At 39.0% G+C, this 14,845-nt stretch overlaps 1 protein-coding gene across 9 annotated transcripts in view; it reads left to right on the plus strand.

Moving 5' to 3' along the window:
* The window catches only part of GAS2 (growth arrest specific 2), a 180,216-nt gene that overhangs the window by 27,174 nt on the left and 138,197 nt on the right, over window positions 1-14,845 (plus strand). For 3 of the 9 annotated variants that reach the window (XM_086385717.1, XM_086385712.1, XM_086385715.1), the window contains exons 1-2: window positions 6,750-6,947; window positions 13,422-13,586. In XM_086385717.1, coding sequence (XP_086241843.1) covers window positions 13,442-13,586 — 145 coding nt within the window. In that variant the 5' untranslated portion in view covers window positions 6,750-6,947; window positions 13,422-13,441. Of the gene's footprint in view, window positions 1-4,836; window positions 5,342-6,749; window positions 6,948-13,344; window positions 13,587-14,845 lie in introns of those variants that run through there. The other 6 variants (XM_086385708.1, XM_086385710.1, XM_086385711.1 and 3 more) reach the window with 6 other exon arrangements.

A 14,845-nucleotide genomic window follows, 5' to 3' on the forward strand; every position in this document is an offset into this window, starting at 1 on the left:
CCATCATGTATTGAAGGTTTGTCCCACTTTTTAGAATAAGTGAATGTAATTATTTCCATGAGTGGGGAGTTGGGGTTGAGGAGTGAGGGGAAGTTAGCCTATAAATAAGGAAAAAAAAATAATTGTATTGATCACTTTAAACATATATGTATATATACACTCATATGCATATATACTTACATTTAGAGAAAAGGCATGGTTCCTGTTCAAGACAACATTGAAAGTTCAGACACCTGAAACACACAGTAACCCAGGAATTCTCAATATTAGAGTCTCCAAAACTGTGATAACTTAAAGAGGAAAAAAAAGTTTGTTTTCTTTAAATTTGGTTTGACTTTTTTTTTATTATTAACTAGATTGTCTTTAGTTTTTCTTATTAACTAGATTGTCTTTAGTTTTATTAACTAGATTGTCTTTAGGCAATGCCAAAGAGTGCTCAAACTATGGACAATTGCACTCATCTCACACGCTAGTAAAGTAATGCTCAAAATTCTCCAAGCCAGGCTTCAGCAATATGTGAACCGTGAACTTCCAGATGTTCAAGCTGGTTTTAGAAAAGGCAGAGGAACCAGAGATCAAATTGCCAACATCCGCTGGATCATGGAAAAAGCAAGAGAGTTCCAGAAAAACATCTATTTCTGCTTTATTGACTATGCCAAAGCCTTTGACTATGTGGATCACAATAAACTGGAAAATTCTGAAAGAGATGGGAATACCAGACCACCTGACCTGCCTCTTGAGAAATTTGTATGCAGGTTAGGAAGCAAAAGTTAGAACTGGACATGGAACAACAGACTGGTTCCAAATAGGAAAAGGAGTACGTCAAGGCTGTATATTGTCACCCTGCTTATTTAACTTCTATGCAGAGTACATCATGAGAAACACTGGGCTGGAAGAAGCACAAGCTGGAATCAAGATTGCCAGGAGAAATATCAATCACAGATATGCAGATGACACCACCCTTATGGCAGAAAGTGAAGAGGAACTAAAGAGCCTCTTGATGAAAGTGAAAGAGGAGAGTGAAAAAGTTGGCTTAAAGCTCAACATTCAGAAAACGAAGATCATGGCATCTGGTCCCATCACTACATGGGAAATAGATGGGGAAACAGTGGAAACAGTGTAACACTTTATTTTTGGGGGCTCCAAAATCACTGCAGATGGTGACTGCAGCCATGAAATTAAAAGACGCTTACTCCTTGGAAGAAAAGTTATGACCAACCTAGATAGCATATTCAAAAGCAGAGACAGTACTTTCCAACAAAGGTCCGTCTAGTCAAGGCTATGGTTTTTCCTGTGGTCATGTATGGATGTGAGAGTTGGACTGTGAAGAAAGCTGAACACTGAAGAACTGATGCTTTTGAACTGTGGTATTGGAGAAGACTCTTCAGAGTCCCTTGGACTGCAAGGAGATCCAACCAGTCCATCCTAAAGGAGATCAGCCCTGGGATTTCTTTGGAAGGAATGATGCTAAAGCTGAAACTCCAGTACTTAGGCGAAGAGTTGACTCATTGGAAAAGACTCTGATGCTGGTAGGGATTGGGGGCAGGAGGAGAAGGGGACGACAGAGGATGAGATGGCTGGATGGCATCACTGACTTGATGGACATGAGTCTGAGTGAACTCCAGGAGTTGGTGATGGACAGGGAGGCCTGGCGTGCTGTGATTCATGGGGTCGCAAAGAGTCAGACACAACTGAGTGACTGAACTGAACTGAACTGAGATTGTCTTTATTGTCTAGACAATAATTTACACTCACTGAACATTTTTTTTTTAATTTGTAGAAAATTGCCTTACAATTTTTTTGTTGGTTTCTGCTGTACAGCAGTGCTAGTCAGCCATAATTATACATATATATATATATATATGTAATTGTGTGTGGGTATATGTGTCTGTCTGTGTGTATAGATATGTATAAGTATAGCTATGTGTACATATGATGTTTACATATATATATATATATCCCCTCCTGAGCCTCCCTTCCCTCCCCTCATCCCATCTCTCTAGATCATCACAGAGTGCCAGATGTTCCCAGTGTTATTTAGCAACTTCCTACTAACAATCTGTTTTAAACATGATAATATATGTATGTCAATGCAACTTTCTCTATTCATCCCACCCTCCCCTTCCCGCACTGTGTCCAAAGTCCATTCTCTACTAGGTTCATCAGTAACATTTTTCTAGATTCCATAGATAGATGTTAATATATGATAGTTGTTTTTCTGACTCACTTCACTCTGTATAAGAGGCTCTAGGTTCATCCACCTTCATTGCAATTGACTCAGATTTGTTCCTTTTTATGGCTGAGTCATATTCCATTGTATAAATGTACCACGACTTCTTTATCCATTCATCTGTCTATGGACATCTAGGATGCTTCCGTGTGCTAGCTATTATAAATATTGCTGTGATGAACATTGGGGCACATGGGTCTTTTAGAATTACGGTTTTCTCAGTGTGTATGCCTAGTAGTGGGATTTCAGGCTCATATGGTAGATGTATTCCTAGTTTTTTAAAGAAAACGCCATACTGTTTTCCATAGTGGTTGCATCAGTTTACATCCCCACTTATGCCATTATGTTTCAAGAATGTATTTAGACACTTTTCACTCCATTAGGTGAGACATTAGCTTCCTTGACCTTCACATGAGGGAAGTTATCATCAAGTCACTAGGATTTTCTAACACAAATGTGTTTAGGTTGCGAACAAGGCAAGACAATTCCTGGACAAAAAGGTTTTCTGACAGATTTTTATAAGTGACGGATTGGAATACATAAGTAGAAATTTGATTTTCAAAAACAAAATAAAGATCAAGTGGAAAAAATCAAATGAAAATCCACTTTGCTGCCTCTTCAGAAATCTTTTGTGTTACTTCTCTTTTGTCACCAGAAGAATATTCAGTATTCAGTATCAACTCTTAGATACTAAGAGAGAAAATACATATTTCTCCTCGTATTTTTCTTTTGGCTTTTGCTCAAAGGACAGAGGGTCTGATATAATGGAGAATTTAAAATGTAAAATACCTGGAAGAAAGAGGCATAAAAGGGAGTAATTTGGATGATGATTCTCTCCCAGTGCTTCTGGAAGACTCCTGATTGTCCCAAGTTGGATTTAACAAATTCCCTTAATCAACAAAATTATTGTCTTTGCACTTCACTTTTTAAAATATCAATGTTGAATGATGTGACAAGAAAATTTATATAGATAGTAGAAGAGAATCTGAGCTTTTGAAAATCTAGGTGTTAAACTTTTTAAACTTTTATTATATGCTTTGGATATACTTAATTTATTGGCTGGTGATATTTTGATCATGAAAAATTGTCAAGGATGTTTGATTTTACTTCCATTTTGTAGGTTTAGAAACTAACAGTTCTTTGTTGGGGCTCTAGGAACACTCATATCTATCTGGTTAAATTTTGAAAAAAATGTTATTTTGACAGTGATTACTCAAATTCATCAGTAATCCATTCTGTATGTTTTGTTGTTATTGAGGCATATGTAAGCAGTAAGGTAGGCCTTTTTATGATGCCATTTCTCCTTAAAATGAGGAATGGCTCCCCCCCACCCTTTTATGGGGAAGCCCAAGGAGAAATATGGAGCTAACTGCAATACCCAATTGAACTAAAATAAAAAGCTTAGAGTTCAGTTTCACCAAACTTTTCCATCTGTTTTCTCCCCTTCATGATTTGCCCTGCTACTACAACCAAAGAACTGATTAAGTTTCTAGATGTTTTAGAGCAAATAACCATTTCCAGATGAAAGCAATAATAAGTGCAAAATGAATTTTTCCAATTATATTTAAAATTATCCACATCACTTGGCTGTTGTCTACGCACGGGTAGTTTCTTTTGTGTGTGTGAGGTGTTGGGGAGGTTGGGATGGGGTGGTGGTATATTGTGCTTGGTCGCTCAGTTGTGTCAGACTCTTTATGAAGCCATGGACTGTAGAATTCATGGGGGTTCTCCAGGCAAGAATACTGGAGTGGGTTGCCATGCCCTCCTCCGGGAGATCTTCCCAATCCAGGCATGGAACCCAGGTTTCCTGCATTGCAGGCAGATTCTTTACTGTCTGAGCCACCAGGGAAGCCCAAGAACACTGGAGTGGATAACCTATCCCTTCTCCAGGAGATCTTCTCTACCCAGCAATCAAACAGGAGTCTCCTGCATTTGTAGGCACATCCCTTACCAGCTGAGCTTCACGGTTTTAAACATGGTATCCAAGACAAGTTTAGAATACCTGTGCCATACCATCCTTGGATGGAGATGCTTGTGAAACTGATGAACAGATGAACAATAACAACAACAAAAAGTGATCCTTTTCAACAACATTCCATGGAAAGGAGTAACTAACTGGAGGGAATTAGGACCCTGAGTTCAAGAGGTCACATGCCTACTAGAGGTGAAGGAGACAGACAGTTGCACGTCTGTCTGTCTGCTTCACAGGAAGACTTTTCATCTCAGAATAGTGCCCTAATAAACAACAGTTGGAGAAAATTGTCTATGACATTCAACGTAATGCTGAGCCCAGACTGAGAGAAGGAAAGGTGGAAGTGTATTTCCTTGTGTAAAGCGAAAACAGCCGCCATGAATAACAGCCTCTTATACAATCTGATATTTAAAGGGAATTGTAAGAAATCAGACTGTTTCAATTTGGAACGAAGAGTGGCCGAAGTTACTGGAAAGCTCATGTCTCCGAGTCTGCAAAAATCACTGGCCAGGAAAGCAAAACTTTTCCAACACCCAATTTTAATATTGTGCTAAAGCCATTGACTCTGTGAAAAACCCTGAGTTAAATATGATCTCCACCCGCCCCCCCACACCCCCGCCTCTCCCGCCCCCTTCTCTCTTAGGTTAGTGTTTGGGGGACCTGGAGGGGGCTGGAGCTTGGCCCCAACCTCGGAATTGCTGCCAAGGGCTTGTAATACAATCTCTCCCCGTTTGAAGGGTAAATCAGTGTCAACTGCGTTTGCTGTCCACCAGAAAAAGTAAGCATTTGACTTCCGCTCGGTCTGCGTGGACTGATGAAATGTAGGAAATCTGTTTCTGGCAGCGGGGCGGGGGTAAAAATCGTTTTCCCAAACAGCACCGAGAGGAGCCATCAGAGAAGTATGAAGAGGGGCCGTGCGGCTGGAGCTGCCGCCGCCGCCGCCGCCGGGCTGCTTGGGTGCGGAGAGCTGCTGCAGCAGCACGCGCGCAGGGAGGGGGCCGGCCCCGAGACGCCGCGCGAGCCCAGCCCGCAGCCCCGGCGCCGCTGAGCGCCGCCAGCAGCCCAGCTCCGGACGTGGGGTGAGCAGGCGGGCGGGCCCCGCTCGCAGACGCCGCCGCCGCCACCCTCTTGCCGCCGCGGTGCGCACACTCTGCATCCCAGCCCGGGGGACGGCGGGGGCGGTGGGGGCGTCCTGGCAAATAACCTCGGGGACGCGGGTGGGAAGGGTGGCGTGCTGCGGACTGCGGGACGGGCTCTGGCTCTGGGTGGGTGATCACTGAGGTGGGGGACCCTCTGACTCCCCGGAAGCAACCATGTGTTCCTCATCCCTATTGTGGAGGAGTCCCAGCGACCGCCGCCTAGAGAAGCCCCCGCTGGGGGCGGCTCAGCCAACCAGCTACCGAAGTAGGGACTTCTAATTAGCACGATCGTAAATGCACACTTAGGCAGTCGTGCAGAAGGGTCCCTGTCTGCTTGCTCAGCGTTGTCTCTCATGGAGGAGAGGAGGGCGGAGGGGGGATGGTCTTAGTGGATTGATCCTGAGTGTTTTACTTGAGTCCGGGAGGGAGGACGGGTTGGGAGGAAACAATGAGACACGCGTGATTTGGGGTGATGCTGTGTCCCATTGATGAATTTGACAGAGTTGAGCTTTTATTACATGGATAAACAAACGCTAGGTTAGCCTATGAATCAACCTCCTTTGGGGAGATTTTTGGATCCAAAGAGCAAGGTTTTGGAATCTGGAATTGTTCGGGGAGCCGAAGAGCCAGCTTGGCTTTGGAAGCATTAACTATCCTGGCAAGATTAAATTCTATACGCCGAATAAACTGCCATTAGCCTAGCCCAGGGACTTTCCTGGGGGATCAGATGGCAAGGCATCGGCCTGCAATGCGGGAGACGTGGGTTCGATCCCTGGGTTGGGAAGATCCCTTGCAGGAGGGCAGGGCAACCCACTCCAGTATTCTTGACTGGAGAATCCTCATAGACAGAGGAGCCTGGAGGGCTACAGTCCATGGGGTCGCCAAGAGTCAGTCGCGACTGAGCGACTACACACACACACACACAGCCTAGCCCAGACATTTCTACTGTCTTATAGAGGAAACAAAAGCAGAGGTTAACAGATTCTGTTTTCTACGTTATGGTAGAAACCTTATGGGTTTCTTATGGGTTAGGGAGGAGGAGTGGTTGTCCATTAAACTCTTTGGAAATCAAAGCTTTTCCTCCCTACCACCCTTTTCATCTTCATCCTCTCAGCCCCTGCATCTTCATCCTCTTACAGTCAAGTGTTTGCAAAACTTTACTATCTCTCTTGTCATCTCCTTCCTCTCCCCAAGATCCCTCTCCAGCAAAGCCAGATCAACTCTGGGAGATCTTTGCCCAGGAAATAAGATCTGCATGTGTACAGGAACACCCATTAGGCTGCCTAGTGTTAAATAAAGGCTCAGACAGGTCGGAGGTGCCAGCCAGGCAGAGGAAGTCCACCTTCCCTCCCCACCTATCCCCTGAGATTCACAGAGGCCAGGCTGAGAACCATCCCATCTGCTCACTGCCTTTCTCTCCCAGCCTCTTAGCAGTGTGGACACTGATTAACTCCAGCTGGAATCTGGTTTGTCCAGCCTGGCTTTGAAATTGATCAATGAGTTCCTTCTCAAGGAATGCTCCCCCCTAACTGTGGAGGAGGAGGAGGTGGTGACTGTGGTGGTCCTCTCCAACATGGGCATCCTGGTTCTCAGTGCCTAAGACAAGGTAAGGGACAGACATCTGAGGCATGGGACAGGCAGCCTTTGCAATGCACACTGCAGGCTTTGCATACGCTCCCTGAGTGGGCTCTGAAAGCTTGCATTTCAGCTTGTGTGCTGCTAAACTTGGGGTTTAGTGCTTCATTTTAGCCCTAACGACCATACTTTGTGATGTGGGCTGTACTTTGCTGGGAAATAAATTTACAAGACACACTTTAATCTGGTACAAAAAGTTATGTGATTGCCACTGAGTTTCCTAGTATGTTGGTAGGAAATCTTAGTTAAACTTGCAGTTATGGCACAATGTCAGCTCTTCTATTTAAGTATGTTATGCATAATTTTAGGAAGGCCAAAGTTACCTTGGTTGAAGTCAAACAATGAGATTCTAACAAATTTGTTTGCAGGGGGAGTTAAAACTGGAGCCTATGGTAAGGTTATTTTGGTATCTTTGTGGTTTTGATATGGTGGTACAGAGATCCTGCTGTTTCCTTTAATTTCTGCTAGACAGCTATCAAGATTTTCCACTCAGTGTTTTCTGACTAGAGAAAAGAACTGGAGAAAGGTAGAAAATATCTCTTGGCAAAAAGAGTAAGATGCTTGTGTAATGTTTCTGTCCTAAATCTTTTCAGAGTCAAGTCAGTTGAGTTTTTACGTACGCTCTCCCCTTACATGAGACTACATATATATTCAACAGAATGTAGAACTCTGCTAACTCTCAACTACATTATAGTTATGGAAAACAGAAATCTTTTTTTATTGCAAACAGTGCACACACACACATACGTACACATACAACAACATCTTTTTATGAATTAATGTTCAACTTAGATGAATTTGGATGTAAGTCCTTAAATATCCTAATTGATTAATGACTTTCAGATGGCTTTCTATTCAAATAAAGTCTGAAATTTATCTGGTAGGAGTCCAAGAACGAGCTAAATTGTTTGAAAGAATGGTTTAGTAGAATTTAAAAAAACAGCAAAGCTTTAAATATCTTTTATGCCAAGAAAATACAAGAAATTAATTCCCACTCAGTCTTAATTTTTTGGTTATGATTTGAGAAGGAATTATTATTGCAGGTGTACCATCATTTGGTTCAAGGCAAATCATCATGGGGCTGAACGGTAAGAAAGGGACTCCTGAAAGAGAGTTAGCATTCTTTGAGTGTTAGCATATCCTAGCAGGAGGGCTTGGATAGGATACCTTTAATGACTGTGACTAAATAGACTTGTTACTTCGGCCAAAACATCTTAAGCCTACAGTCCCTTTTAATTACCATGAATTTGGCTGGTAAGTCTAAGACCCATTTGAGTTTAAAGATTTCATTACGTAATTAGGAAAAGTAGTAACTAGTATCATTTTGCCTTTATGCTTGGCACTTTTCAATTTCAGACAAGTTGCTCACTCCCCTTAGCCAGAAGCAAAGGTCCATTTACAAGATCTAAAATTACCTTCCTGGTTAAATTTTGGACTTTTATTCTCTGTAAAATTTTGCATTCCTGACATTGGTTGAGAATATATAGCTTTGTAGAGCTATTATTGGTCAGCCAAAATGAATCCGATAGATGTAAAGAACTCAGAATGATGAAAGAGCCATCTAGAGCCATCCTTGGTTGTTAATTTTTTGAGTCTAACTTGAAAGAGAGCATTTTCTACGTTGGGAATTTTGAAGGGTGTTTGACTTAAGGTGTTTTTATTTATTTAACTTTCATTTTAAAAGAAATTGGCCTATTAAATTTGTTTTCTTCATGCTTTACTCCTATAGCACACAAAACTGACTAGATAAAAGTGAGGTCAATGCTCTAAATGAGAACAAAGGTGGCCTTTAGTGATAGGACCCTTGACTGTGGGTTCATTAGCACTCTGTTTTAAATGGCCACAGTGAGGCATCTGTGTGTGTGTGTGTTGGCGGAGGTGACATCTGTCACATTTAATTTAAAAGATACGGCATTCCTCGATCTTAATGGCTTATAAGTCTTTGCTGCTAAAGTGAAGTGTAATATGTTACCAAAATTTGCTGTCAAAAACACATGTAAATTACCCATCTTGGAGCTCAACATTTCATTCATCATCTTGGGGTCTTCATACCTCTCAATATGAAGAAAAGTTGGGATTTTCAATTATTTATGGTTTTATTTCACCAATACTTTATCTTTTTTTTTTGGCTATACCATTCCTTTTCCAAAATCTTAGTTCCCTGACCAGGGATTGAACCCGCCCCTCAGTAGTGAAAGTGCAGAGTGCTAACCACTGGGACTGCCAGGAATTCTTCATCAATACTTTTATCAGTTTTCATTTCTCCCCCTTATCCTTTGTCTTTTCTTAGTGATTTAGAGTTCTACAAAGTATCCCTATTTTGTTACAAAATTTCTTTTCTTTCAAAAATAAGTCAATGGAAGCTTTATTTTGGCATCTTTCCTATGGTGATGATTTCAATTTAGCAAGTATTTGTTGAATATAAAATATATGCCAAATACTGACACAAATATTTCATTTTCACAAGTATATGTGAGGTGTTAGCCTCCAATGTACATACTGGAGAACTCAAGTACAAAGAGAAAAAGTCACAGGGCTAGAATAGAACAACTACTAAATAGCAAGGTGGTACAGCTAGTATTTGACTTCAGAACTTCTGATTCCAGCTCTAATATTCTATTAATAAGGCTTCTTAACAGAATTAAATATCAGACAGTAGGGGTATGTGTTTCACTTTGTTCTTATTTTTCTTTCTTTCCAATTTATTTTCCATGCAATAATGTGATTTTTTAAAATAACATCAACAAAGACTAGAGATAGATCAGAAACCATTTTGATTATAATCAAAGAACACCTCTAGGTGGCAAAAAAGTCTAGGTAACTTTTCTTCAGAGTCAAAACTGATGTCTTCAGCTGGGATTCTGAAACAACAGACTAAACCAAGTCTTCAAACATGTGATATTTTACTTACGGAGTCATTAATTTTTTCTTCTTCCCCCTGGGCTAGTTCAAGTCTCATCATATTCATAATGATTATTCCAGAATCACGTCTATGGAAAGAAAGAAAAAAAATACACACACACACATTCTTTGAAGAATTTTGTATTAAATTTCTGCATGTTTTTCCCTTTAAGTTTTATTTTTCTGAATTCCGAATCCTGAGGGTTGATTTATCCATTTTCAATAGACCCATAAAGTTTGGAGAAGCCATAGAAGAAGCTTTTGAATCCTTACTCCTTTTTTTCAAAGCATAGATTTTGCTTTGTATTACCAAAGTTACTTATCAAGTTTTAAAATATTTAGATTATAGAAATTTTAACAGTAACATCTTCCAGTATTTAGATATGTTCTAGAAGAAAGTTTTTTCTTTCTTCAAAACCTATTTTTTTTTCAAGTCAGTGTATTGTTCATCATTTCATTTCCTATCTTTAAAAGCTACCCCTTGGCATCTCTAGTGGTTTTCACATACTTTTGAATATATTCAAAAGATCAGAAGTGACATTTCCCTTGTAATCTGTTCTTTGTGAGCTAATTCAACTCATTCAGATGGATTAAACATTTGTTGAAAATTATAAAACATTTATAATCCTGTAGTGATCTTTTTATCTGGATAATTTAAATTTATTTGACCTTTGCTCACCCCAATTTAATCCTTTCATTTGGAAACTGCTTCACCATGGGTAATTCTTTCACAGTCCAAATTTTGGTCCTGCTAGTTGGGCCCATGCCCATCTTTCCTGTTCATATCTCAGCCTCATTTAAATCCAAGACCACCAAGTAGTGACTCACAGCTAAACCGTAGAGTCAAGCCAAGTTTGACGGTGTTTTAAAATGTGAAAAAAGGATCAGAAGAATTTGGATGAAAATCCTAAGTTTTTTTCAAAAGGGACTTAAACAAGAAGAGTTCCTTAAACAAGAGTCCCTATCTATGAGTGACTTTAGATTTCTACATATTTGGCATATGTTTAATCGTTTAACTTCTATCATATGCCAATTGCCCACTAAACTTTTCTCCACCTTTGTCACCTGGGAAAATATGATTCTGTTTTTTTTTCTTTTCATTTTTTAAATATAATTTTGATTATACACAAAGCAGTATAACAAGCATTGCTGAATTATTGTTTTGACTTAATAATCACCTGTAAATATTAAAAGATAGTTTGAATTACATTTCTGGCAAAATATGGGACAGACTGCATGAGAAATAAATGTGCCACTGTCAAGGAAAATAAACCTTCACTGTTTAGAAGTATTGAGGGGACAGATTGTGTCCCTCTGGCTCATTGAAACTGTTACATGCCATTAGGCTTACTGTAAACTATCCCTTGATGAATTCTCTGCTGGACAATGAGCTTAAGAATTTGAGGTGTCTTCTTGCTTTTACAAAGCAGAATAGGACTCTGATGCTTCAATGGAAGTTGCAGAGCCCATAATAGCATGTAGGTAAAGTTACTGAACTCCCACTTCTCACTTTCAGGAGAGTAGTGGGAGAGATTGTGTCTTGAGAAGAAAGGCATTTTAGAGGTAACCCTTTTAAGATTTCAATTAGTTATTTAAATGTATGAATCACGGGCTTAAATGTATTATTAAAATGCTTGTTTCTGAGGCTAGCTTAGCTTGTAGGGATCCTAAACACCTACTGGGAGGTGTTTTGTTTTACTGGTATTGGACCTATTTTTTAAAGAACCAGGGCAAAAATATTTTAGGCTTCTGGTTTAGTCACAGGTTTTGGAGAAAACTTTTAGGACTTTATATGAATAATCTCATGATAAATGGCAAAAGAAAATAGACAATTGCAATATCCTGGCACCTGTAATGACAATTTAATAGAATAGGGCAAGGGGTGATAAAATATTGCACATTTTCACTAGTTACCACTTTAGAGATTTACAGAAGATATTTTCAAAGAAAATTTATAGTAATTCTTTTTGTGCAAAAAAAGAAATCAAAGCATAATTTGTTTGGAAATGAAATTGTGCTTTTAAATTATATACTGATGGCACTTTTTAGGTATTTGCAGCAAAATGTTTGGAAGACCATCACATTTTACATTTTTGTGAATACCAATGTCTAATTTTTTTTTAAAGCTGTCTTTAAAAGACAAAAATTAACCTAGGCTGAGAAGCGTTTGAGATTAATTGGAAAAGAATGCTATGTAAGGTTTCAAATTTTAAAACCAACAAGGCTATATACAACTTATACCAGTAAACTTAAAGTACCATTAGTAATAAATATAGCTGAAAACCCTATTATAGCATATAAATCTTACTTTTTGCCAGTTGCAAACATTTTCCTTTTATTCAGTCATAATACATTTGGTTATTTTATAGGCACTATTTGCATATAGAATGGAGTTAAACACATAGTTAAACTTATGAGTTTATTACTTTACTGCCCCATTATTATATCTACAGTCTTAGGTCGTATAAATAATGCAAAAAGTGAATGTAGTGTTACATTCGAGGCCAACTATATATTCATACATTTTTTTCCCCCTGCAACCCACTTTGAGGACTGTGTTACTCATAGGTGAGTGATTTATTTCTTGTTGTGTAGATATATGTAATTACTTTTATGCTAAAGATGATTACAAATAAACCCTGGTATGCAAAACTTATGAAGTGGGAAGGTACAAAGTAAGACAAAAGAAAACCTGTGATGATAGTTATTAGAATTAAGGTGTAATTCCTGAATTATAATATGGGTACTTGATGACACTATTATAAAATGTGTCATTCTGAAAACAGTAATGGTCTTACAGTATGAAGACCCAAGTTCAAAGCTGACTCTGCCATGATCTAACCCTATGATTTTGGTTGAGTCACCGTTCCTCTTTGGGTTTTGTTTCCATTAACTATATATGCATACTTATAGCAGATTCATGTTGTTTTTGCCGCAGAAATTAACACAGCACTGTAAAGCAATTATTCTTCAATTAAAAAATTTTTAAAAAGTGCAAGCTCTCCTGTGTCCCACCCAACTCTTTTAAAGTGTAAGTACATGATCACTTGGCCATCTGTAAAGAACCAAGTGCTATGCTTAATCTCATAGGTAATAGTTTGAAGAGTAGTGATCATATGTCGATAAGAAATTTTCTAAATACTGTCATTGCTAGTATTCAGTCCTAAAATTCTGTGGAAATTTATGGCTTCAAAAATTAACCCAAACAATGGAGGTTTACAATTTGGATACCAAAATTTTAATGGAATTTCTTGCTTTCAAAACTGACTTTTTTCCAGATGTGATGTTTTCTACAAGCATAGAGCTTACTGTTTGATTTTTCTATTTGACCTTTGATTGCTGCTGTTTCTGACCAAATAGTTGGTCAAAACTGACAAGGGCCAGTACTGATAGAGCAAACGGTTGTTTCCTGGGGGTTAATAATTAATAACCTGACTTGTCATCCAAAAGTCTGCAGATCCTGTTCCTTACTGTGCCATTTTTAGCAAGGTTTTAACAAGAGAAGTCTGTATAAAAAGCAATTGCTCTTTTGTTTCCAAAACAGGTATTACAAGTGGATAAATAATGTGCACTGCTCTGAGCCCAAAGGTACGCAGTGGACCTGGCCTTTCTGATATGCATCAGTATAGCCAGTGGCTGGCCAGCAGACATGAAGCTAATTTGCTGCCGATGAAAGAAGATCTGGCCTTGTGGTTAACCAATCTGTTAGGTAAGGTTATAAGACCTCGTTTTGTCAGCAAAGATAACAAGTTTATTCCCCCTGCTCCTGTAATATCCTTCTCCTAAGCATGTGACAGCACCTTAGAAGGAAAAACTTTTATCAGTTTCATTTCGCATCTGGGATACCTGAAGCATGTGGAAAATTTAAATGAATTTCCCAATGTCTCTTACATTAACTGTGCTTAGTTATTCCAATATAATGTATTGGATTGTGGAACTATGTGGTCAAATTGCTTATTTTACCTACACGCTTGCTGATCTGATTTATTTTTACTTTTCTTTCATGCAACTGGCCAGTTTGGCCTATTCTTTCGACACTGCACAAGAGCCACAGTCTGTGAAATCTGGCTTCTAAAACTTGGTTTCTTTGCTCTCATTTTATAATACATCTTCTGTTGTTTAGTCGCTAAGTCATGTCCAACTCTCTAAAACTGCTGAAAACCCAGACTCTGGAACAATGACTCCTCTCCTTTGTCCAAATGAGCTGACTGGAGTCATCCAACCTTGACCTAAAATTTTTCTTTTCATTGCACTTTTATTTTTAAATACTTTTCCAAAAGGACTGTCTTTGAGAAAAATATTGCTTCCTGCTAAGGCTGCCTCTTTTTTTTTGTTTGTTTTGTTTCTACTGTGCTGGCATAGTCATAGAATATAATTTCAACCATGTGCAAAGTAGAATCATACAGTTAAAGGATCATCATATAAAACAATACTATTTCACTAGTAATTTTTCGCAGAGGACAAAATTGATTTAAGCCCTGAAAAAAGGATCCTTATAGAGTTCATAAAATATAAGATTTGAATATTGAATATACATAGGATTTGCATGGTGCTTTATCATTCACAGAAAAGATTTCACCAACATGATCTTATTATTGAAAGGATTCCTTCAAGGTAAATGTTGTTCTCACTTTTTAGCCACTGAAATGAAAGAGTTGAAGAGAAGAGCGCCCTGCGGATCTGAAATTTAACAAGGTTTTGTGAGGTTTGAGCACACTTTAGCAAGATTTTTGTTTTTGCTCACCATGGCCCTGGATTTTTATGTTGCTTTTCATTTTTTAAGCCTTTATCCTAGAGTTTCCTTTTTCTTCACGTTTTCAACAGTTTTATGTCATCTAACCAGAGCTACCACATATATAAATGCAGGTGGTATCTTTTGTGAGGAAGCCTAATTAAGGGGTGAGAGGAGAAATGTAGAAGGCATCCTTAACGTCCATCACGCCTCAGAAATAACCTTCACTGTGCTAT

This window comes from Bos grunniens, chromosome 29, assembly GCF_055505025.1.
Source record: "Bos grunniens cultivar Pamir isolate PY7600 chromosome 29, Bosgru_T2T1.0, whole genome shotgun sequence".
In the NCBI taxonomy this organism is placed as follows: domain Eukaryota; kingdom Metazoa; phylum Chordata; class Mammalia; order Artiodactyla; family Bovidae; genus Bos; species Bos grunniens.